The following is a 27,027-nucleotide window of genomic DNA, read 5'->3' on the forward strand; positions in this document are numbered from 1 at the left end:
CATAAGATCATAAGAGGCTTGACAAGTGTGAGATGTGAGTCTTGCTCTGTAATTTCGCCCCTCGGAGGGGGGGTGAACTGCAATCCAGGCCAGGATACCTGCTGGTTCTGTGAGTGTTTGATATCGAGAAGCCAACCATATGAGAGGTTATGTCAAGATAAAAACCCACTTCATATGGGCATGTCAGACTTTTAGGCTATGATAAATTGTCTCATCAAAGAAGTCGCAGTAGGTCGTGGACCTTGCCAAAGACATTCTGTCAAAGTGTAAGCACTCAATTGAAAGCTAAGTGATCACACACCAAAAATTAGTTACAGAGTAAAGCGGCTGGATGGTAGAGAATTAAGCATTAAAGCCCGAAACTAGTGAGGCAGGAAATTATTCAGACTTGGTCTGTATTGATCATGACCTCCTTCTATGGCTCATTACCTCATGTCCTTACTTCTCGTACTATATCTGACGCTGGGGTGGGCGATGTTGGCCAGAAAGGAATGATAAAATCAAAGTCGTTCCCTTTATGTCTCTTCAACAGCTTTTCACCAACGACAAAATTAATCCAAATAAAATTGTTCACTCATTTTCTCCATCATTTGCTACCAATTTTCTTTGCTATTTCTCTTTGTACTATTTTTTCTTTTACCTTCTCTAATCTAAACCTGGTATGTATACACATTTTATTTGTGTATTTATAGCAATATTCAACACCGGATGACAACGGGGGGTTCTTGATGATCAGATTTACAAAAATCAACCAACTAAACATAAATCCCAGGTAATGTTTTTCCTAAATGAGAACCAACATGTAGTCAGGACAAATAACAATTTTAAAAAAGGACTAAAAACTGTTATTTTATGGTTTTGAGGCTTTCAGATTGTGTTTGACATTAATAGGACCTGATGAGGGGTTGTCATAATCATAGTTTGCCAGCACACTGGCGAGTTGCTGCCAGCTCTTTGTGTGGGAATCCAGCAGGCGTGTACATGTGCTTGTGTGTCTGTGTGTGTGTGTGTGTTCACTGTAATTAATCTGCCTCACTCACAAATTGCCAACAAACATTACAGGATTGATTCATCATTTTCATCGCAGAGATAATTCTTCTTCCACAAGAACAGAAACAGTTTTTTTTTTTATTATTATTATTTTCATCTTTGTAATTTGAATTATTGTCTGTCATGTAAGAGTCACATAATTCCCTGTGCAGCTCACAGGAGGCCGACTCTCTGATTGGTCGGGAAAAGAGCAAATGTGTAAAAACTGCAGAACACACAGGCAAAGATAACAGGATTATGACTTTTTGAAAAATGGGAGTGTTAAAAACTTTCTCCTTTGTTGGTCTGGTGACTAATCATTAAACGTGACCAAGTCAGCATTTTTATTCAAGTCCAGGCCCCCCCCCCCGAGCACTCCTTATTGTCAAATGCTGCATTCCACGTGTGGTATGTGTTTTATGACATTTTTCTGGTGGCTTATTGATTAGAATTACCGATACAAACAGGAATTGTGTTGTTCCTGATGCCACAAAGAATCCCACTGACACTGACTAAGTTGGAAACAACTTAAAGGTCCCATATTATGCAAAATCAATTTTTTAATCATTTAAATCCTTATATTTGGGACTCTGGAGGCCCTATCGGTCGGCAAAGTGTGAAAAAATATGACTGACTCGTGTTTTTGTGGTCCTCCTCAGTCTAAGTACAGGTGATTTAACATGCGATGTTGACTTCCGCGCTCATTGGGACGTCACAATGCGCTACATTCCTGGAATTGTTGTGTCGCGGAGCTCCGCTTTGCCCGTAAAAAACACGAGAGTGCTGGCGAGGGCAACAGTATCCGAAAAACCGTAAGTCCGCGAAAAGTTATATTCTTGGCTCCACAGTGCAGCACAGAGTCCTACACAAACTTCCAGCCTCAGAGGATTTATCTGTCCAGTGGATACATGTTATATATAACGGCAATGTGCCTGCTAGAGCCTGCAAATGATCACTTTTCCAAATGCTAACTGCTGTTAGCTCCCCGTAGCCTCTGTGGCAGATGTGATTTCCCCGTCCCTTAAGTTTTTTTTTTTTTTTTTTTTTAAAGAGATACTATTAAACAGAGCGTTCTGAACAGGGCTGTTTTGACAGGGTGATTGAACTGCTGTGGTGCTTCATACTTAAGGTATTTTGACCAAAGCATGTCACAGACATGTTCATTAGGACACCAGGGAACTAGGTTAACTTAGGAAATAGGGTATAATATGAGACCTTTAAAAAAAAAACAAAAAAAAACGGAGCAGTATAAAGCCACAAAATCGTGTCTAATTAATACATTTTTAAAGCAATGTGTGTGCATTCAGTTAAGTTTCACTCAAAATCATGCCAATCATTCACATCTGCTTTAAATATCCATTTTTGCCAACATTAAAGTACCAAAAAAGTGACGACAAAAGAAAAAAACAACCATGACCACGCAATGTACATTATGAATTCTCTTCTGAGAATAAACTGCACTTTTCCTTGAGAGCCAGACATTGAAAGTAGAATCCCCTGAGCTGAAGCCGCAGTGGCCTATTTTGAATTGACTGTCATGTACCTGGGAAGCGAGTTGTCCACCAGGTGTACAGTGTCCTTTGTGTAAAAGACAACAAATCATCACTGGCGTGTGAAGTTGATGACCTGAGTGGGTACCTCCGCCGCCTTTCCCTACAGTTATACCCCTTTGTAATCCAGTGGGAAATAACACACTAGCACACAGGCTTGACACGACTCTGCTGACTCTGCTCGCTGGCCCATTATCAGTGCTGTGAAGGAAGGCACACACCATGCAATTCACAACTTTATCGTGAAATAAAAAAATTGCTTTGCCGAATTTATTCGGATTAAAGTGTAATTGTACTATTTTTAACTGTGGTTCTATTGACTTTTCTCTCTCAATTTGAAATGTGTCTGATCAATTTGAACTTGATCCTTGTTCCCAGATGCCACAGTGTACATCCCCTCGTTTGATGGCACGTCTTATTTGGAGCTGCAGCCTCTTGCATTCCTTCTCCAGACGTCTGTGCCTGCAACTGCCAATGACACCAATGTTACACTCAGTCTGACAGTGAAAACACGATCTGCACAGGGCACCCTTCTCTACAGTGAGTATTATCTCGGTTTTTGCACGTTTAGAATCTCTGCAACACAGTGTATGGAGTGTGTTCAAGTGTTTTCATGCGTCTTATATGTAGTTTTCCTAATTAAAAAGGTTTCATCATTATTATTATTATTGTTATAGCATACAGTGCACTGTACTTGTGCATTAAATAAACGCAATTAAAAAATAGTTTGAGCTAATATGTCGTTGCGTCCGTATCAGGATGCATCACATTGTCCTCTATGAAATACTCGATTTTTAAAAAAAGATCAGTGCATCGTTTTTTTGAAGTTGTTTGTTTTCACTTTGTTGCACTGGACAGTTTTTTGGCTTTGTTGCAGACTGAAGCGAGCAAGCTGTTTTCACTGTTATTGCTTTGCGAACAGACTGCTGGCTCGGTATTCAGGACAGACATGTGAGTGGTGTCAGCGGTCTCATCTCCAGACTCTTCACAGGAAAATAAAGAAGCATTGTTCCTAAAAGCAAATCCTGTGGTCAAAGTGTTCACGGAGCAGCTATAGTTGAAAATACTTGCAGAAAAACATGCTTTAAAGTGTTGCTGTGAAGAGGAGAGCCAGTCTACACTGCAATATATTGTCCAGACATGATATGGGAAAGGGAAATGTGCTCGCACTTAATTTCCTCCTTCAGTGTTTCACTAATTACACAGAGATTGTATATCAATCTCTAGTTATGTTCCATTAGTAATTAAATTTAGATGTTAAATGTGCAATGCCATTTGTAAAAAGGCTGCTTTATTCCTTTTTACACAAGGCCTTGGTTCTTCAAAATGGAACTGCTTTGTGTAATATCATCAGAAAAATTTTTATAATAGCCCAAATGTGTTTTTATTTGTACAAATTTATGATCCGTTAGACATATTGGCCCAGATTTAAGTGGGTCCGTCTGGTTTTGTTGTCGGGGGTAGATCAGCCTCTCACTGTGGGAGAAAGAAAACAGGTTTGCATCATAAGGTTCTTTTAGCAGTGATGGCATTGTTGGGATGTGGGAAGATTTGCGAAACTGACTGGTTGTGCTTTTTAGTAAATTGAGATTGTCAGTAGGAATAGAAAAGCCTGTAAGCTTAGAAAGGGGGTGGCAGCTCGACAAGCGAGGCTGTTTTTCCAATGCCAATAGTGGCACAGCCTGGAAAGCAGACCAATCACATATTTATCAAAAAGGGCTGCAAGTTTGGTACTGACAGATGAGTGTCCACCGGGAATGCTACTGAGGCATTTTCATCAAACATTCAGAGGGTGAACTTGCCACTGATGTGGAGAAGTCTGTTTAATCTATCGTCATCGCAGCACAGTATTGTAAGAGCTGAACGTTGTTTTTCTACAAGTGCACTTGTGTTTCATTGCGCTTAAGATATTCACAATGTAGCTGGTAATTACACAAAACAAGAGATCGATCAAATAGCAGTCTTATAGGGAAAAGGCAGGGTATAGCCTGGACAGATCAGCAGACATTCACGTACAGAACCAAGCATTCGAACTCAGTTTAGAATCAATCTTATACCCAATTTAAATATTATATATATATATATATATATATATATATATATATATATATAATATATATATATATGTGTATATATATATATATATATATATATATAATATATATATATATGTGTATATATATATATATATATATATATAATATATATAATTGATTGATTGATATATATGATTTAGAGTGTCCAATTTGCCTATATATATATATATATATACATATGTGAGGCAAATTGGACACTCTAAATCATTGGTTCTCAAAGTGCGGCCGGGGGGCCAATGGCGGCCCGCAGAAACATTTCTGGCGGCCCCTTAATGAATTACAGTTGATAGTTTTAATCCAGGAGCTACTAAGCTTGTTAAATGTTTATTGGACATTACTGGATACAGACCAATAAGTGTAAACTGTAGAACTGCAATCTGGTCATTAAAATAATTACAAATGGGATTTATTTCTGTTTTGTTTCCTTTGGCGGCCCTCAGTCCAATGTTGGGTTCCTAAATTGGCCCTCAGCTATCAAAACTTTGAGAACCTCTATATATGTGGCATTGTGATGGACTGGGGATCCCCTGGCTTTCGCCCTATGTCAGCTGGGATTGGCACCAGTGACCCTCATGTAGCGGATAAAGCAGTAGAAGATGAGTAGTCGTTTTACCTTACCCTGGTCGAAGGTCTAAGGAGAGAGGATGTTACCAACCCTGTGAAGTCCCGTGAGACAAACTATGTTTTGTAATCTGCAGGCTATACAAATAGAATTTGATTGAAATTTGATTGATTGATTGAGTGAGTGAGTGAGTGAACTGGATTGGACTGGACTGAACTGGAGAAACCCCCAGTCAAACCTACAGTTGACAATGTTTAGCCTCACTGGAATTCAAACCAGTAGCCCTAACCACCACACCACCGGCCATAATTCTATCAACATGCATTTAAATTAAGTGTAATATTTATCTTAAAACATACTAGAATCATTGAAAGTTTTTACTTCAAATAAATGAAGCAATACTCACAGGGAAGCAGGAGCTGACTCCTCATATGGGGAACAAGGGCTGGGCTGACCTTGACCTCTGTATTGTACATATGCCCTCTCTTTTGTTCCCACACCTGCACACACACACACACACACACACACACACAGGGAGGGAGATAATGGGAGATGCAGGTTCCCCCGTGTTACTGAAGGAGATTTGGATAGGTAGGCCATGCAGCCACCGAGTAGACCCCGATAACAATGGAGCATTGTTTTGTGAGGAAAAGGAGTCACTGGATTTGTGGTAAAAAAAAATTTAACGGGCTGAGAAAGCTGAGCCATGAGAATTCCATTCCAGTGATCCAGCTTTATGTGTATTATACATCTGCTCAAAGTATGTACCGTATGCATATATTCTGCAACAATAAGCTTAGAGCTAAAGCCACTGCACGAGTGCCTTGAGCTGTGGTTCTGCTAATGACTCCAGAAAAACCTTCTGACTGTGAATGGTGTTGGGCCACGATTGCAGCTCCTGGCACTGACAGAATGCAGCCACCTTGATCTAGTGAAGCTATCTTTGTTCCCGTGTGACACCACGGGGAATCAGGTGCAGGTCGAAACACGATTGGCTCTGTGTGGTGATCACAGGCTATTTACTCTGCACCAAGATGGCACAGACATCACAAGATGTATCTTTCCACTATAACCTCAACCAACCCCTGATGCATTATCTACAGGTTCATGGCCTCCCATTGTCATTGGCAGAACTCACCTGTACGTCCACTCCTTTGATCAAAGTGTGGATTTTCTGCCTTCACTAATTTACAAAGCGTAGTGGACAGCAGCAGGTGTAGATGGTGGAGAATTACCCTCACACGAACTCAGAGTGTGCAATAATGTGGTTTCATTAATCGTTTGATTTTGAAATATTTTTATTCTTTCGATATGTAAGAACTGACCAAGGATTTTTCAGGGACTAGATTATATTTGGTTAAAATGTACTTAAAAGTTTAAACAGTGTGTTTTTCCTCAGAGTAATAAAAGCTTTACTTCTCTGAGCTGACACTGGTCTCCCATGATGGCTAGTGTTCTAACAAAGACTTAAATCTTTGTGTTAAAGGAGCCATTAATTAGTCAGCTCTTAGAAACTAATAGGACTCTAAATGAGTGCTTTTTTAAGGTTGGTGCACTTGGAAGGTCAGCTAGCTAAGCCTTTAATATACATTGACAGTGGTGGTTTTAATTTGCAGATAAATGGTCTTGTGTCTGACACAGGTGCCCAGTTAGAGGGATCAAAACTAATTTGTGCTTCCATTCACTTCTATATGCGTAGGTAATGAACATTGTGTAGATGTGTAGAATAGAAATAGAGAAATGTATTTTTTTCAGTCATGTTTATTTCCACCAGAAAACCTCAGACATTGATTACCTACATTTTCATTTGCCAGAAGCCTGAAAAAACTTTTTCACAGTGTTTTCATATTAGTAATTTTAATTGCCCTTAGGGGACTGTGGAAATGGAACGAACAACAAAAAATGGCAAATGTTTTGAAAGAATCTTTGTCTGCTAACGAACTCATCTCCTATATGGAGAAAACCGCCACTGGAAAACATCTAACATTAGTCATAGGATGTGTTGTGACAAGTGAATTACAATGTGTCCAATGTCAAGCTAACAAAATGCACGTCACCTCCATCCTGTCATTAAGTTGCCTCATATATCCACGGTCGTCATTTATCAGCCGTGTTGATCTTAAGTCATTGCCTGTCTGTGCCTTTGCAGATTTATTCTGAAGAGTTGTTTTGAAAAATAATGACTGCCCTGTTAAAATGGTGGAGTCGCACAACACGCGCAACAGCTTTCTGCACATTAACAAATGAATGTAAACGCCACGCGAACTTGAAACATATTCACATTTTAAATTGGTTAATTGAATATATTTTTTATTATTCCCTATCATATTTACAGTATTCCACTTCCGAAGCGTGTGTACAACCAGAAAGCAGTCTGTGAGACTCGAGAGATGAATGTTCAGAGGAGGGCACAGTGCCTTTAATCTGGTAATGCTTCCTGGCTTAAAGCGTGCCATCGTCTTCACATCAGAGGGAAGGAACTGAAAAGAAAACTCCAGAGATCAAGCAGACAAAGTTAATCAGAAGACAACCAAAAGACATGCATTGAGATGAGAGAATATCTCCGCCAGACCTTCTCCATATTCTCCACTCCTCTTTTTTTACACCCTCTCCCTGAAGCAAACGTGTGAGTCCTCCCCCCCTGGACTTCAATTGTCAGCACGAGGAGAGAAATACAAGGTGGTAGGGCGAGAGAGAAAGGGGTAGGGGGGGAGAAAGAGAGAACAGGTGACAGGCTCTGACAAAAGGACGAACGCTCTGTTAGGCTTGGTGCAGCGTAACAGGGCCGTGGGGACACTGCAGAACAATATCCTTACAGAAGAGAAATAGAAAAATAAAAGATGGGGCAACATTGACATCTATAGTACATAACATTTGGCAGCAAATGAGTTATGGTGCTAAGTGGGAACAGCTGGTTTGAAAAGGAGTCAGAAGCTCATCGTTGCAGAGGGAAGTTTTGTCTGGGTGGGTTTTGTTGTCTTTTCTGCTGCATTCATTAACTCCAGCTGGTCTCCTCTGAATCTGTAGTTTGCCAGTAATGTAGATGATTATGTGCCGAGCATAATTATGTTTTATCTTGTCGTCTATCTACACAAATGTGCTTTATGTATTTTTTGGAATGTGCTCTATTAAGGCAAATTTGTTGGTTTTTTTAAGTATAGTAGTATTGAAAGTGTTACAAAAATAATATCCTTTTTATTGTGTTGTGGAAATTCTCTTCTGCTGCTGGTGAATAATGATATAGAGACTTCTGCCGGCCAACAAGGTTTTGCTTTCTTTGCAAAGAAAAGGTCAATCTTGTGAGTGGTCGTAGCTGGAGAAAGACCGAGAGCATTGTGAGCCTGAAACATTTATACCTGGGGATCACCCCTTTCAGATCTTTGTCTGGGAAGGGGTCTGCCCCTCCAGGTTGAGCTTTCACACCCCTTTGTCAGGGTATCCGCGGGGTCTTAAAAAGTCTTAAATCCAATAATTTGAATTTAAGGCCTTAAAATGTCTTAAATTCCCCTAAAATCTCATAAAAGCTCTTAAAGGGACACTGTGTAATATTTATGGGTTTATATTACCCAAAATCCACTTTTGTATACATATTATGTGCTCCTGCATTGTCTCGTCGCTGTATGATATTCTTTGTTTCATTTTCGTAGTGTTTCAAAAAGTCATGTAAAATAACATGGTCGCGGGCCGCTACTGCATAGCCACTGTTAGCAGCGAGACGCCATGTTTCTACCGGAGCCTGTATAAACAAACGCAAGAGAACAAATCAAGCATTGCTTTACTTGTAGCGGAAGTCCCGCCTCCACTCTCTCCGCTTCATCTGCTACGGCCGTGGTAGCTCGCCCTCTCCCTCGCCTCACGAACCTCATCTGCTGACACTGAGAAAGACGACGAGGACGACATTTGACCAGCTGAGGATACCGTATCGCTCAGGGAAGGGAGGGGGTGAGCGGAGGAGCAGTTCTTTGTTGTAAATTTCAGCCTCTCCTCTAGATGTCACTATAAACTACTTACTTCACCTTTAAATACAATTTTGAAAAATCCATTACCGTTACTTTTATTTAAAACATCTTTGATGATGCGATAACATAACTACAACACAGAACTAAAGTAGGCCACCTGTGCTGCCCGGTGATAATTTATCGAGCACCACTTGCTAATGTGCTGTGCGTGCGCGTCGCGGTGTGCTAAAGCTTAGCATAGCAGCAGAGAAAACTTAAAGAAAGCCCACAGCGAAGCGGAATTGCTTGCATAAGATGGGTAAGTTCAACAATTTGTGGCTCAAATTTTCCTTTGTGTCTTTTGTACTTTTTTGCCAGTATGTATTTGAAATGGGTCTTAAATTGTATTCATTATGGTCTTAAAAAAGTCTTAAAAAGTCTTAAATTTGACTTGTTGAAAGCTGCAGATATCCTGTTTGTCTACGGCAGGAATCGGGGCCAACTCCCCACTGAGGTATCCTGCAGATGTTGTAGTTAGGTGCGAGTTGGGTCTCGACATCGTAATTTGAATACACAAAATGACCTGACATCTTGTGTTAGGAAAAGGGTGCTGGGCAGCTGTAGCTCTGAGACAAAGAAATTGAATTTACCATTATAATTGTTAAATGTTCCGCCTTTCGCCCTGTGTCAGCTGAGCTTGGGACAGCTCCCCCCATGACCCTTATATGGAGGATAAAGTTGTAGAGGATGGATGGATATTGTAAAATTTTACTCAATAATTAAAGAATTGTGAACACAGACGCACTACTGGATACACATCATATTTACTAGTGACCTCAAAGCCTCAGGCTTACTCACCTGTTCAAGGTGACTTCATGTGCTGCATCTCAGTCGTTTGCGAGAATCACACAAATAACTTGCAGAGACTTGCTGTTTGACGGGAAGTCAGAATCATTCTTTTCCTGAAAATAAGCTTCAAATGAAAGCATTATACATTGCATCTTGGCTCTTTCTTTTCCCAAAATTGCATTTTAAGTTTGTTCCTTCTTTGAGGCACAAAACCAAAAAAAAAAAAGAAAATGACACGGACCTATTTTTGCAGTGTGACTGCAACTGATGGCTGTTTCAATTACATTTGCAAACTTTGCTGAAAAGCTTCTCATCCCCATCAGAAAAGTGTTTTCATAAAGTTCCCTTTTACCTCATCACAAACGCTAAAGTGCTCGTGTCAAGAGTAAATGGAAGTCAATTTTTGATTATAAAGCCTTGTTTCTATGAATTAGCAGGTGTCCTCATTTCAAATGTAAAGTCGTTTCAGGATTTAATTTTTACACTGTCAGAGTAGTTTTAGCGATTGGAAGCAGGAAGTTCTTTTTCCACCTCAATATGAGAGACGCTTTAGAATCCTGACGGCCCTGTGATGACATACGAGTAAGTGATGCACAATGGAGCTACGCCACTCAGGGTTTACATTTTATAATTAGTTCTGAAATCAACAGGGAGCCACTGCAGAGATCTTAGGATGAGTGACATATGATCCATTTTTTTCTTTTCAAACTGCCCAGCATTTGAGTAAGATGGAGTCAACTTGCTGTCATTTTAGAGTATTGGAATTAGATACAGTAGGATTTGTTTGTTTGCAAAAACATGCAGGACAGAAAAAGCTGTTGACCATGAAACATTACAATTACCCAGGAACCACAGACGCAAAAACACACACATAACAAGACGAACCAAAGATGGCATTCAAGGCTCCTCAATGTCCCATATAGTTTCAAGATTGACTGGTGTACAAAGGCCTTTTTTCAGTCATTATTGAATTGTGGAACCCTGAACGTCTGTCTGTGTTCATGGTTCAGGACACGATCAGTGTCAGAGGCAACGTTCTTCGCCAGTCTCAACATGTTATCGCGTTAGGATGATTCGTAAAGTTTTTCAACTCGTTGACCTGCAGTACAATCTTTGAGCAGATTTTCATTTCACGAAGCAGGTTTGATTTCACAGCAGTGGGCAGACGCCCAAAAGACCTAAGGCGTCGGAGGAAATAAAGCCTTTGTTTTGTCTTCAGAATCAATTCAATATGGTCTTTCCATGACAACTGCTGGTCAGTCATAACACCCAAGTATTTATGAGACAGAACCTGTTTGATTTTCTTCATTATGGATGATGATGATGATGGGAACTTTGTGGCGGTCAGATGGTGGTCCAAATGGTATCTCTTCAGTTTTCTTCAGCAATGTTAATTTTTAGAGCATTATTGTCACTCCACTTCATTCACTCCATGTTCATCAAACTGTATCATCAGAAGACTTTCACATATTGATTTGGTGTATTTGTATGGCAGCCGTCGGTGTAAACAGAACAGCTGAGCTCACACATCCCTGTCTAACACTTGGATAAACACTAGAACATTTTTTCTTCCATTAGACATGTTTTTTAATGAAAGTATTATAAATAGTGTTGCTAACATGACATAAGGCCACTGAGGTTTTGCACCAACATGAGTCTTCTTGATTTTTAGTTACAGAGACGTGTTGAATTTGTTTCATGTTTTATATATATTAGGGGCCCACGGTTGGTGTAGTGGTTAGCACTCTTGCCTTTGCAGCAAGAAGACCCGGGTTCCTGGGTTCGTGTCCCGTTTGGAACAACAAGGGCCTTTCTGCAAGGTTTGCATGTTCTCCCCGTGTGTGTGTGGGTGGGTTTTCTCCGGGTTCTCCGGCTTATATGGGGATTAGGTAAATTGGTCACTGTAGGTGTGAGTGTGTGAGTGAATGGTTGTTTGTCTCTATATGTGGCCCTGCGATAAGCTAGCGAACTGTCCAATGTCTGCTGAGATAGGCACAGCACCCCCCATGACCCTCTGGTGGAGGATAAAGGGGTAGATAATGGATGGATGGATTTTATTTATTTATTTTACTCTACGGTATTCATTTTTGTACATTTAGAGTTCAAAAAAGCACTGCTGGGAAAAGTATTATAATAAACAGCATGTCTGTGAAAGATGTGGCCTGCTGGCCGCAGACCAAGAATTGATCCCTGAGGAACTTCACATTGATACCTTTACATGGGAACAAAAAATACTCAATGACACCAGGGAAAAGTGGGTTGCAAACGGATTAAATGCTGCAAGGAAGTAAAAAAAAAAACCTCTATTTTCCCTCCAATTAATAATGCTGTCCCTAGTGATTGTTTTTTGTCATGGCATAGCAATCATATCGCTCTGCAGGAGAAGGATGATAAATGGTGACTCATCTGATCTAGATATTCCTCCTGTGGTTCATTCAGGAAGAGTGGTTAGTAATATAGACCTGTTAAGTGCATCCCTGTTGAGTCTTAAGACACCTCAAAGTCAGCTTAAAAGATACATTATCAGAGTGCACTATTGTAACCTAAGCATAGCCTCTGTTTGACAAAGAGATGGGGGATTTTTTTTTTTTCTGTGAACACACATTTCACCCTGTAGGAATTGTTGGGAGCTTTCATATCAGTCGCTTTGCAGCCTTGAAACAACAAGCTGCATTTGTTGTGCCATCTTCCTCTGGTGCCCAAATCCTCCTCCCTCGCCTGTACTTAATAAAAAAAGATGGCACACATGCAAAGCCTTTCAAAGAGACAAGACTGTGTCTGCAACCTGTACACCTCCGCTCTCGCCCGGTGACCTAAACAAGGCCAGTTTCTAAATGTCCTGACTCAATTATCAGTGAAAACAAAGGGGGTCAACTCTGTTTGTGTTGCCCCCTTCTCAGCATCCCTCCCTGTGGGTTTGTGCCTCCCACCCCCTCCCCTTGCAGCTGAAATGTGCCTGGTTGAAAACAGTGCTACGTTTTAGGCCTCTCTAACAGCACACTGCTCCTGTCCTGTCCTGTCCTCTGCCCTGCATCCATGTTTTCTCTGACAGTGGCATTTCTCTCACTTCCAAGCTCTGTCTCACTCAAAATGCTGTATTCTTATGTTGTCTGCCCTCTGCTCATGTTTACTCAGACAGTGGTGTGGGACTGATGTGCACTCTCTCTCTCTCTCCACCTCCCTTCTGAAGACTCCTGGTAGCTTGTGTGGGAGGATTAATGCTGCAGCTGTATGTCGCTCCTTCAATGCACTCTCTCACTCGAGTCTTTGCTTACCCCGGCAGCCAATCATGATATAATGAGCATATTATATGTACCAATCTGGGAAGTGGTATATATAATATCTGCATCCTGTTCCACAATATAAACAGTTTCTGGCCTTAATCATCAGACTGAGGTCAGCTTATGTCTTCTGAAAAAAAGCGAGACCCACTGCGCCCACTTCTATATGTGTAAATGATCGATGTGTCTTGTGCTTGTACCTGCTAATGATTTTAAATGTAAAAATCGTCCACCGTTATTGGATACATAGCAGAGGCTCAAAGGGAGCTCGAGCCACGATTGGACGACGCCACAAAAAGCACCTGGTGACCTGGCTTTGTGTGCCCTGTGTGTTTAATAGCATATTATGTGGAGCACACATCAATGTGAACTGGGTCTAGAAACAGAAACATACCCTCTGGCTGTTCAGTGGCATTTGTCCACAGATGTGGATCCTCCCGCAGATTGATGAATGTGGCTCACAGCCATGTGTTCAGTTTGATACCTCACATTCATCAAGTTTCTATATTATTTCAGTTTTCGTAATTAGATTTTTGTAAGATTTGATCTGCTTTTTTGTTTAGTTGTGTCCATTACTGACTTGATAGTGTATAGTTACCATAGTAACAGATTTCTGTTGCAGGGTGTCAGTGCTTCTAATCTGTGCAGTAGTTCAGACTGACTCAATACATCTAGCCATTTCTAAGACGTGTCTGTTCGTCTCACGCAGTTGTATTTGCTACCTACCTTTACTACAGGTAAAGGTACTAAATTTGTTTTTACATTATTGTTTAGTTTTTATTAATTGGATAAAATGTCAAATATTTAGCTTAGTTTTAATGTCCAATCACTGTTGGTCTTGTTTTGTCATTGAAATTTTTCAAACTCTACTTGTTGTGTATGTCTTTGTTAGGTTTCTAAGTCCACTGCACATGTGTTTGCTGCTGAGCAGGAATGCTGTTGGATGTACATAAAAGAAAATCCCATGATATTCACCACTGTTGTGTTGTCTGCAATGACATAGTCTGTATTAGTTTACACATAGTATCATGACAAAAATCATGAAAATCATTCTTTAGATTCTTTGCTAACCACATTTTCTTTATACTTTAATTACAGCTCAGGAGCAGAACTTGGGGGATCATTTCCTTCACGTTTTCCTTCAAGATGGAACTCCTATGGCTGAGCTTGGCTGTGGTGGCAGTCACGTCTTGAATGTAGCCGCAAGCCAGAGCATCAACATGAACAGATGGACGCCAATCTCAGTCCGGTAAGTCGCCTCACGTTCTCATTTTCTATTGAAAAAGTCTGTGTCATTGTCTAAAGCGTTGCATGTTTCGAATGAGGGTTGGGTGTAATGTACTGTATCTTATTGCCTGTGGTCTTTGAGAAACAGAGGAAAAACAGGAATGGTACATATGGTTTTGTGAAAATAGAAAAATGGTTTAGCGAAAAGTAAATGCGATAAACAACTACAGAAAGCACCATCCACCAATGCTCCTAAGTTTCCACATCCTGAATTACTACCAACATTTCATAATGTCTTTCTTCCTCGCCATAACCTACATCCCTAGAAAATGTGATCAAAATCTGTCCTTTACTTTTCGAGTTATGCTGCCCATAAGCAGACAAACATGGCCAAAAAATATAACCTTCTTGTCAGAGAGAGGGAAATTGCTGAATGACACGGGTCATACTCAACGATGGAAATTCAATATCCATAAATTCATTATCGCAAAACACAAAAAGTCAAAGAAAGAACACAAATATCACCAGTTCAGCTTTATAAAATGACATTTCAATTTCCTTCAAGCAAAAGGCAAAACAAAATGAGAGATAATACAAAAAGTATATTCATCAATAAAAAACAATTTGTGTTTCTACTTCTTTTTTATATGCTTCAAATCGTGCAGAGGAGCTTGCTGATCAGAGTGCTGATTGCCATGGTAATCGAGAAATGTAATGGAAGTGCACACCATCAGACAAATCTCAACTTCAGTGCCCCGAAACAACTGTGTAGCTCCTGCTATGTGTCAAAATGTCAAAGACATAAACAAAGAAAACTGTCCAGTGCACTGACAGACTTGGTTTTGGTGTGGTGGGTTCTAACAGCCAGCTGTCTGCTTCAGAAAATCCTACACACACACACACACACCCATAAGCAAACATGTATTCAGTTTGTCTGGAACTTACTTCAATAAATCATTGTCTGAGACAAGGAGACAAATTGTTTCTTGTGTCCCATTCTATGTAATTGAGTTCCAACAGAAGTACGTGATCTAGTTCATTGTGCAGAAGTACTTATTTTTATACTGTTACTACTTATTGAAATGGGGCTTTATGTAAGATAGGTAAAACTGCTGCCACTCGGGTTTAAAGCAGGTACAGCAATCCAAGTTCAAAGTGTTGCTGTGCCTCCTCTCAAGACTCGAGGCTTTTGTGGATTGACAGATAGTTTGACGGGTAGTTTGAGTATCCTGCACAAAGTGAAAGGCTGATCTACATGGACCTGCACTCGCCCACACGGTTAAACTGTGTTCATGCACATAACATTAACATTGAACCCATTTGGTGAGTCACACAGTTGGTGTAGTGGTTGGCACTTGCTTTTGTAGCAAGAAGACCCAGGTCTGTGACCCGGTCAGAACAAGCTCCTTTCTGCATGGAGTTCACATGTTCACCCCATGTGTGCGAGAGTTTTCTGCGGGTTCTCCAGTTTCCTCCCACAGTCCAAAAACATGCAGATTTGGGGGTTTAGGCAAATTGGACACTCTAAATTCACCATAGGTGTGAGAGTGGATGGTTGTTTGTCTCTCTGGTTGTCTCTACCCAGCCTTTTGCCCTATGCCAGCTGGGATTGGCTCGAAGATGGATGGATGACCCCATTTGGTTCATTACTGTGTCGTAGCAACAGGTAGGGTTTTAGTGAGATGAGGCACCAAAACAGTAGTTGTTATATATCCACCAATGTGGACTACAGAGAAAGTGAGAGTCTGACGCGCCACTGCTTACCCTGTACAGGTGCAAATATCTGTCAATCTCTTAATTTTGCAAGTTTGCCTCTTCTCTAGTCTAAACATTTTTGAGAGGTGAAGGAAGGCCTTGTAGATTCTTCAACGCTAGGCGTTCCAGACCCATAGCTGCAGCTTGCCGTGTTTGGCTAACTCTTCTAGCAACCCAGATCTCAAAGCTTCTGGCTTAACAGGCCAGAACACAAGCTCACAACATAAACAGAACTTGAAGGCCATAAATTAAAAGAAACTTGTGAATAAACTGACTAGACTTTTGCTGTCAGTGAAGCCAGTATTTCAATTAAGCACGTTTTCTTAGTCTCTGATAACATGGCATGGTCATTTTATGACTTAAAGGTATAATATGTAACATTTCTGCATTAAAATGATGAGACTAATAACTACAGCATGCTGTTGAGTCTAATTAATAGTAACAGACCTTTTGATTTTGGTTGCCTTTTAAATTCCTCATCTACTTGTCTCTGCAAAAAATTAGCAGGCAAACTCCCTATGAAAGGTCAGAGCGAGGAAAGAAATATTTGTGACTGCTACTAGTAGCCATTGTGTTGTCTTTCATTTTATTGTGTGTATTTTTTTTTTTTGCATTTTGCCACGAGGCTTCCCCTGTAACGCACAATTACCATGAGCCCATGCTGCTTTGCCGACATCATTAAACTCGGTCGTTTGTTGTCGTGTTGACTCTCTAGGGTCAGAAATGACATTGTGTGCCTTTAATACGATTTCTTCCATACAGATCCTTTAAGTTTGAACAAGTAATCATGCCAAGCATAACGCCCTGCACGTCACACAGAGACAGTTCACAGAGAGATCGAAGATAATAACTGTAGGGTTTCAGTTCTTCAACACGGTTTACTTGATATAGTAAAGCAACCTTAAACCTCCGATAAGACACTGCTGAATTCAATCAGAAATTGTTTTTATCTCGTATAAGCTGCACTGCACATAGTCCCACACTTCTTTACTTCAGTATAAGAGTCACTGGAGGATGAGGTCGTGAAGGGCAAACTTAGATTAGTGACCTCCATCACTGTTACAAAGACACCACACCCCTGTCCATATTACTGAGGTCCAAACACACACGATTCACTGCAACAACTCTACACAATGTTAATGTATGTCAAACTAAAATTACTATTATGTTCACATGTGTTTTAACATATCTAAAATTGTAATCAATGCTTTAGATTAATTTCAAAATGAAAACACATAGGAAGAATAGCAAGAACATTCAATAATTTAGTACATGCAGCGATAGGGTAAGTGTAAATCTTTATATTATCTCACCTGATTTCCTACAGCGTCTTTGCCAGAAAGCCCTTGCAGATTAGAATACATTTCTAGGCAAAGAAAATAGATAAGACAAAAAGTGCTGCATGGGGAAATCAAATGTCTCCATAAAAGTACCTTTAAAGTCTTACAGAGACCAATTGGCTCTTTAGTTTTTTTGTGGCCAATATTTACATGAATGTTTTCAATGTGCAATTTCTTATTTGAGATTTAAAAAAAAAAAAAGAGATGTAACATGATGCAAACCCCAGCAAAATTACATAACATGCACATCTCTGAGCTAGAGTCAGATGATAATAGCATACTTAGATAACAGTGTCATAATTAGAAACAATTATCTCCAGCAGCATGTCACTGGATTTAACAATTTAACTTTTATGACGCCACCCTGGATCAAATTGTTCCTTTACAAGCCACAAGCAACCAGCACAGCTCTTGATCGTGATTATGAGATTAAAAAGAAAAGAAAGAAAGAAAGAAACTTCTAAGCCTTTGCGAAAGATTTGGTACTAAATGTTGAACCTGATCCACGAGCATTTGCATTTTTCAAAACTTCCCTGTGTCATCCAAATGGGTTCCAACACAATGCTTCCCTCATGCACAGCTGATCCTCTGTCTCTGAGGAGCACACACATACTTGCAAACGATGAACTGTGGGGTGGAATGAGCCAGTGGGACAAATGAGAGAAGTCCTGCTGCTGAGCTCTGCCTCTATTTATTCTCGATCGCTTCAGCAATTTTATTCATATGCAAATGAACGCATGACATCATCTGGTCATGTCTGAGTAGTGCATACTTATTTCCCTGGGATAATAGTTGGCAGCACTGAATGCAGTTGCTGCAACTTGCTGTTGTCAGCAGCTACGCAGTGCAGGGCAGTGTTTGAATTTAACTGTTAATAATCTAAGCTCCAGTGACCACACAGGAAAAATCCAAATTGCCTGATGTCACTATAACCAACCCCCCCCCCTTCCTTTTTTTTCCATCTTCCTCTTCCAGCACTCACATGCTCTTCTTTTAAACCCCCAGTCCCCTTGTTATTATCAACTGTCAACAGCATTTTGTTGACTCACAGAATGTCACAAATATACACTATTTAGGACCTCTGTTCCTCTTTTATCTTGATCTAATGATATGCTAATCTTTCAGGACGATCATGCCAGGACTGAATTTAGAAAAGCCTGCTTCCAATGCCAGTCTAGCTTTCTAATAGAATTCTGTGCAGCGTGATCCAAAACTTAATTTACTTGTACCTCTCTGCAACTGTTTTAAATTACACTTGTACATGTACAGCAGCATCTGTAGAGGTCTGCAATCTCAATTCAAAAACATTGCATGAGCTTGGTTGCCAGATTTGACAAATAAGACTCTGCACTTACACTCAACGTTGCGTACGCATGCACGTACATGACTGTCTGTTTAATTTCAATAAACAGTGAACCTTTTTTTAACTTTCGTGTGTCAGCAACAGGTGGCCAACAGGTGAAAGTGTGTCTTCTTTAGAGAAGCAGCGGAGAATTGTCACATGGTGAGAGGCGATGACAAGGCAACAAAGAAAGGGAGGGAGAGAGAGAAAGCATTGGCTAATGCACATCATCATGTCTGCCACAGTCCATATTCAGCTTTCTCTCCACTTTCATCCATCTCTGATTTAACTCATGATAACTGCAGATCCTCCATTTTCTTGTCCTCTGTGCAAGACCTTTTCTGAGAGTGGTGCCAAGGCTTTTTCATAAGTTAAATGACATTAAGGCATGGTTGGTGTTAAACTTCCTGAGTTTCAATGACATTCTAATTTATATTGCTCTGTCCGAGTGGTGCTCCATCTTCCAATCTGGTTGTTGAAAATAGACCGTGAGCAACAGATTTGCTCTCTTCTAAAAAACTGCTCTTTTCAATTGAGGCAAATGACTATAGCATTAAGTCTGTTCTGTCGAGTGGGGACTTGAAAAAACTTTTATTTCGACCCTTCTACACTATGTTGGGGTTAGCCAGGACTCCCTTTCTCGCTTTCATCTTGTCCAGAAGGCTGCCGCTTGCCTTTTAACAAGGACGGACAGGTGTGAGCACATCTCCCCCATTATGGCCTCCCTCTATTCACTTTGAGTGTGTTATAGAACCTATTTTAAAATCCTTTTATTTCTGTACAAATATCAAAATGGTCTTGCTCCGCCCTGGCTCACTGCAGCTATATTATGTGCCTCCATGACATCTAAGATCTAAGATCTAAGACCTAAAATCACACAATACACCTTAGCCAGGCCCCTTCACTGTCAAATTTTAAATCCTCTTTTGCATTTGAGACAGTGTGAGACTGTTGTCCTGATTTTTAGGTCCAGTATACTTTTGTATTTCCAATGCTTAGCAACGAGTTACCTGCTCTCTGCTCACTGTGCTGGCATCATATGTTGAAGTGCTACAAGCCGCATTGCTGGGTGGATGGCAGTGGGTGTTGCAACAGACCAAAACATAAACACAGTCTGTGGCCACCATTGTTGTCAGTGAAGCCAATTGAGTATATTTTTACGTTAATAATGAGGTTGCGCCCCTTTTTTTCCACTTGAGCCCGTGAAATGTCTGTGCACGCCACTGGAATACAGTAACACCTCTTTGACTCGCTCATGTAACAGCTTCCCTCGTACACTAATGCAGCATTGTCGATGAAAAGGAAATGGTGTATGACACGTCTCTGCAACTTACAGTACCACACTGTGAGAAAATACGCCACTTCACCTTGCTCCATGCTTCTCCATGCTGCGCATCTATGAGCTGTGGTTGTGATAATGACATAATTGCTGCAGTAGTTATGAGGATGAGTACCAACAACACATTAAACAATGAGGAGAGTTTATTTCAAATAAATTAAAAGGCCTGCAGTGGGTGGTCACACAGCTGTTGTTGCTTCTCGGTTTTGTTTCTCAATCAGCTCAATCTTTGATATTAAAGTGGCCAAAGAGTGGTCCTATCGCACATATATGTGAGTTATGGAGGTCTACTTACATACATTAACTTGTTTTTATGGTCAAAAACCTCCTAGTTGCTGTAAATGAGTCGATAGAAATCTCTCCTCACTGAAGCTCTCATCAGACGCGCTGTTTCAGACTGAAATCTCACCCCCAGAAGACAGACTGTGTTGTGATTGGCCAGCCAACGAGAGCTTTCCCTACTGTATTGTGATTGGCCAATACCTGGAAGTAACGTAATTAGCACGTCAGCTCTCAGAAGCGCAGCTCCCCCTCTGGAGCGGTGGATGCACTGCTACTCATTATCAAAACATTGTTTTAACAATGTTTAAATATGGCTTTGTCACGACTCTCCGCTGTAGTCCCTTTTATGACTTTGACCTGGAGTCGGACCCAGAGTCAGAAGACACTGTTGCAAGTGAGACACCCACACACGGACGAAAAACAAGGTTAATTGGAACCTCTGTCCTATGGCCACTTTAAAGCTAGTGATGGGATTTTCAGCTCTCTTCAAGCCACAGTGAAGAGTTTGTTTGACAATCTAACTCCACTCCATCTTGTATACATGACAAGCAATATGTCGACCTGTCTTCAAAGTGAGCGTGGGAGAGCTTATATTTGATTTAGCTTAAGCTGCGTGTTTGATCTGAGCTAAGATATGCAATCTTTTTTTAACCCTAACACCGAGCGTACCACTGACGACACGTTTGCACAAGCACACTTTCCCACTTTGCGTTACCGCAATCACACGCCGTTTTGTGCTATTGGAAAAATTCCGACAGTTTGTTGCCAGAGAGGAGAGAGTTGGAAAAACGGCTATACATAGTTAGCATTAGCATAGCATTTTTTGGCCTGTTTTTGCACATTTAGAGAGTCAAGAGTCAAATAAATACGTTTATATTGTTCAAAATGAAAATTTATCATGCAAATTCTAAACTGCAGTATTATCTCTCTAAATTCAATGTCATGTTTTTGTTTTTCTTCAGTTTTAATTGTAAATATTCAAGTTATTCTAGAAAAATTGTCAAAATCACTTATTTGGAGGACATTTTTCTCTACATTTTCATGGTTAAAATAAGCAAAAAGAAAAAAAAAATAGTCTATACAGACATTTTGAGGGTCTGGTGCATTTTGTTATTTCCAGCGAAAAATATTTTTTTATATATTTCTTCATTGCATTCCAATATGCCATAAAGCTGGTGAGACCAGTACCAGTACTATTTCACAAAAGTGGAGTGCAAGGGTGATCTGGGTAAAATTTCTTTTGGGCATAGGACATGTTTGGCTTGGTTTTTGATGTTGGAGAGTTTTCCTTTGGGGATGTTTGGGGCAATACTGCTCCGATTAAAGTTTGAGAGTGGCAGACTGTCAAATGCTCCCCAGGTCATTTGCGAGGCTGGTACATTACTGGCTGAATCCCACTGCGCTGAGGAGACACTGCTGGAGTCATTTCTATTCAGACAGTCAAAAATCAACAAGGATGACAAAGGGCTTTCTGCAGTATCACATTTCTGTCCTTGTCACAAGTGACTCAGAGTCCTTGACTAATATGATTATTCAAATGTATGCCACTTTTTTCATGCCTTTCTTTCTTCTTTTCAGTCAAAGGAAAAAAAAGTATTGTCTTGGGTTTTTTAATGTGGTTCCGACTCACTGGAAATACTTCTATGACGGAGGTTGAGTCAAGCAACTCGTGGTTTGGTGTTCTTGGTGATGTTTTCAGAGGCTGTCATATTAGTGCTCTGTTTCCCTTTGAGGCATGTAGTACATTAATATTCGGCCTTGATCGCCTACATCTGCAATTCTATGTATTCATAGAATTTCTACGTGATTTGCTACTTGCTATTTTCTAGTACTTAAACATTGTTTCTTTTCTTTTTTTTACATGGCATTCATTGAAAACAATACTAGCAGAAAAAAATAGCAGCTATTAAAGCATAGAAAGAATACATTAAACACATTGTAACACTGCTAATATGAAAAGCACCGTTTTCTGTTTGTGTAAATTGGGTCATAATTGGCTGTCATGACAACATCAGTATGAAGGTGGTTTAAGCTACACTTAATGCTCGTTATAACTTCTCCTTTGGCTGTATAGCCACAGATTCACAGATTTACGTGCCAAGGTCAAAGAAGTGTATGAATGTTTGAGGGATTGATTGTGCAAATTCAATCACAAGAGGGGTTTTGTGGTCGTGAATCAAATTTTCTCTCATTAAGCTCAGTTCACTGTGACACACATGACTGGATCTTTTATGTGTTAATATAGCTTATATCGCACCAGAAGTTTGAATCAGTCAAAGCCTTTGTGTTTCAGTGATGTACGAAGCTTCAGCCATGGCTGCTCGATATGCGCTTAAAGACCAGTTTTTGAACTCGTATTCTTTGTGAAACTGAAAAGGGGGATTTATCATTTTGTTACATCACTAAAAGACACTTAAAAATAAGGACATGTTGAACAAGGGAACGATCATTCAAACCAAAGACCAATGATGGAGCGGATATTGTGACTTTTGTTTCCTATTCTCGTGGAAATGTGTGACTTAATTCATAATTTATCATCTCTGATATGGTGTAGGAAGTATAATATGCCAAATAATGATATAATCCGAGATGTTTAGAATTAGGAGGTGCAAGTTCTCAAATCAGCTAGAAATAACTAATGGGGTGTCTTTTGTGATGTAGACTGGGATTCACAAGCAATCCAATAAAATAAGTTCTTTCTTCATCACAATTGGAGCAAGTTCCAAAAACACTGGAACCTATATTTCTTATTAGGCACCTTATGACTTTTTTGTTAGAACCTTCTTGTCTGATAAAAAAAAAAAAATCCATGTCTTTTAACTTTTCCCCAGAGTTTATAACACCATGAGTTGAGAATCTGTAGCCCAGACTGTTTTCACACTAATATAATAAAACTCACCGTGTTTTTAAACATGTTTTTTTTTTTTAATAGAATCCCAATGGTTGTTTCATGATTCACATAGTCTTCTCTCTGACCACTGAATACTGTTTTGATGTAAAAATACACATGGGTGGGTGTGAAACGTTGCCTAGCAACAGCTGCTTAAGAGGAAGTAGACAGACAGAGAGAGCGCTGTGAGAAGAAAAGAATTTCACAATAGAAATGTTTGGAAGTCTTGGGAGTTTCTTTGAATTAACATCAAATACAGAACGACGCTCATCGCTCCGACTCCTACTTCTGTCCGGGTCACAAACACTACCTCGATCAACGTGCTCGTCAGTGTGACTGCTAATAAAGAATAAACTAGGATGGATTTGTCATTGTTTTGTCTATTGACTCTGAATTTTTGTGCTATGCAGCTGTAATTAGTGTTTATCGGAGTAAAGGGTAAAGTAATCCCTGTCCATTTTAGAAAAGTAATTAGTAAATGCTCATTGATTTTTTTCTGTACTATACACTAACAATGGGCGGAATCCATCATTAGCACTTTTCCTCTGGACGATTAATTGGGAAACATTTATTGTTTTTGGGAAACTGCCATGCCACAGGTGCAGCCAGGTGAAAAGTGACGTCTTTATGTGGAGCGTTTTGTTCTTAAATAACACAATGGCCAAATCCGAGGCCACACGTGTGCATCAGCCCCAGCGTATTCAGCACTGCGTGGAGAAGTACTGCCATAAAAGATTCATTGATGAAGCAACTGGCAGCCATGCCTGCTCACTTTGAATTTCTTTTGTGAAGCCCCACAATGCCAGGAGGCTTGCTGCGTGCTGTCTAATTATGTTGGTGGAGATTTAATGATAGAACACAGGCTACCCAAATTAATTGAGGCTTGCCATTCACAGCACAATCATGCAGCAAATGCTGCAGTGTCTCCTTGTGAGAAAATCACTGCACCAGAGCCACAGCAGGCACGACTGTCACTGTGGGTGTAGATATGATGTGATACGGGCCGTGTTACATGTAAAGATTCATCCTTGGTGTGGCATTTCAGAATAATGGCACATGATTGTTTGTTTTGTCTCTCTTCTTCAGTCATGTCTGATGTTTAACTTCACTGCCTGTTGTGTTTAAAAAAAAAAAAAAAAAAAAAATTCATGATAACAACATTGTATGACCCATTTGAGCTGCTCTCAGGTATGAAACCCTGCTGAGTGTGTTCTCTGCATGAAGCGCTAATAGATTCCTGACAATGAATCACCAAATGACTTGCAAATTATTAACTCACCATTGCCGTGGCCCACATTACCATTACAATATGATTTCGAAAAAAAGGCATAAAAAGAGTGACAACTTTCCTGTCAGCCAGGGGAAACTGTTGCAAGGGCACACCAGTGCATTGTGTGATGTTTTACTGCCATCTGTTGCCAACGCTTTCAGATGTTTTATGCAATAGTATAATATTTTAATCATGATCCTTGCTCATTATTAATTTTCTGCAGGGGACAATGAGGGAGGCGAATTCAAATAGGATCGTAAAAGCGTACACCAACAGTCGGGTTTAACAATTACATCTGTGTAAAGGTGCCATGTCGAAGTTATCTGCGGGGGTCCCTTAACATTGCTGATCATATTTCAGTGGGCGATGATCCTCGGGAATGTTGCAGTAATGCAGTTGCACTGAATTAGTCACACGCTGTAAACGGGGGATGTTAAAGATGACAAATCACTTATGATTAGAGCATTAGCCAGATGAAGAAATGCATAAATAATGATTGAGTAAGAAAAAAGAAAAAAGAAAAAAAAGATCACAGCCATATTGTGGTTTTGTTTGTTTAGAGAAACTGAAATATTCACATGTTTTGTTTGTTTACCTCCAGTGGTCCAGTGAGACAAAACAGCCAATGGTGCTCGGGGAGCCCAGTAAGAAATTGCACAGTGCTTTATCTCTGTGTTTGACAAACCCCAGCCTTTGTTTCCCCTTTTGATTCACTTAAATGTTTGTGTGAGAGAATCCATTGTGGTTTTGTGTTTATATGTCTGTGAGACGCTTGTGGTGATGATGATGATGTAGCACTGTGGGCCACATTCTACTAGACCAAGTAAAGAAGTCATACAATAGTCATCTTTATAAATAGCCGTCTTTGCCTTAGAGCAACACCAATGTAAATTAGCCTGGTGGAGCATTCAGTGTGCACACGAGAGTTATCAAGCAACATCATCCTGTTTGCTTAGTGAGCATACTCTTCACGTCTCCAAGGAACTGTCTTTTGCAGCATTAGCCAGCCAAATAAAAACCTACTCTACCAAGCACCAAAATATGCCTCAAATGCCCTCAGCAACGGAGCTATGTTGCAATATTGTGATATTTTATACCTCAGTTCACTTTCACTTCACCTTTTTTTGCTGCATTGCGATTATTGTTTCATCTCCTCCCTGGGACCCTGTTACATTCTTGTGATGTAAAGATAAACAGTGGGGCACCATGCAAACAATACTCACTGATCACTGTTCACTGTCGTGTTATCGTCAGGAGGATGACCTCTGAAATACAACAAAGACGGTGATTGGTGTCTTCTCTTAACATTAAGTTGCACTAGTGTAGTGCCCATAGGAAGTATTTATGCCCATAGTGGGAGCTGAAGAAGATTTTTCAGTTATGTTAATGCATGATAAGGAACATAAAGGCTAACATAATACACTGGCATGACTGACAGTCACAACAGCTAGCAACGCTAATGCTAATCGAAAATGAAAACATTTGTGTTGTGCCTAATGAGGTTGCACAGTGTTTGTATTATGTTAGCCCTACGCTAATGCTAATCGTAGCTTCGCTAGCTTACCTTTGGGAACAGGTTACCCAAGTTAGCCACAAAGTAGTAGCATGTTAATGCAAAAAAAAAAAAATGTCCTTGCATATTGGTGAATGGACACCTCGTCGTTTCAGTATAACACCGTGTTCTGCGTTGAACTGTGTGAAAATGTCTCACCCACCGTGAGGACAGCCTCTTCACTCCCACCTCCCGGCTCCAGACAGCGCAGCTGCTGCTGATGAGCCGCTGCCTATCTGGTGCAGCGTGATAAATCAGCAAAAATTTTAATTCAAGGATGCACAATATCGGACCATGCTCAACCCATATCCAAAGTTTTAGGGCAATCTGACTACTGGTCAGCAAGATATGCCTGTCACAGACGGACACACAGACGCAACTTGCTTTATAGAAAGATTTCACAATTGTGCTCTTAAATGTGCCTTGATTTGTCATCGAGTGTGTACAAAACAGTGCGGGTGATTTTCATACCTGTAATTAGTGTTACCTGAAGTTGTACGAGTGTGATGGCCTCAGGGAGACATCGTGGAGGGCTGTTTTAAATTAGCATGAGGGCAGTTGTTCGTGATTGTTTCCATCTGGCCATTAAAACAGACATTTGAGGGTTTTACCTCATCAACAGAGGAACGATCGAGAAGAACGGATGAATTAATTCGGCTGAATCTGATTTGTGGACAAGCAACATGTTTCTGGTGTCGTTGAATCTATTTGAATAGAAGTGCATT

General features: G+C 40.3%; 1 protein-coding gene across 1 annotated transcript in view; it reads left to right on the forward strand.

Annotated features, from left to right (window-relative positions):
• Positions 1-27,027, forward strand: part of eys (eyes shut homolog) — a gene marked incomplete at both ends in the record, with an annotated part of 153,601 nt that overhangs the window by 95,281 nt on the left and 31,293 nt on the right. Inside the window, 2 exons of the mRNA XM_083897393.1 lie at positions 2,958-3,119; positions 14,404-14,554. Of these exons, the coding sequence (XP_083753519.1) occupies positions 2,958-3,119; positions 14,404-14,554 (313 nt within the window). The remainder of the gene's footprint in view (positions 1-2,957; positions 3,120-14,403; positions 14,555-27,027) is intronic.

Source organism: Microchirus variegatus, assembly GCF_963457635.1.
Source record: "Microchirus variegatus genome assembly, chromosome: 11".
NCBI lineage: Eukaryota > Metazoa > Chordata > Actinopteri > Pleuronectiformes > Soleidae > Microchirus > Microchirus variegatus.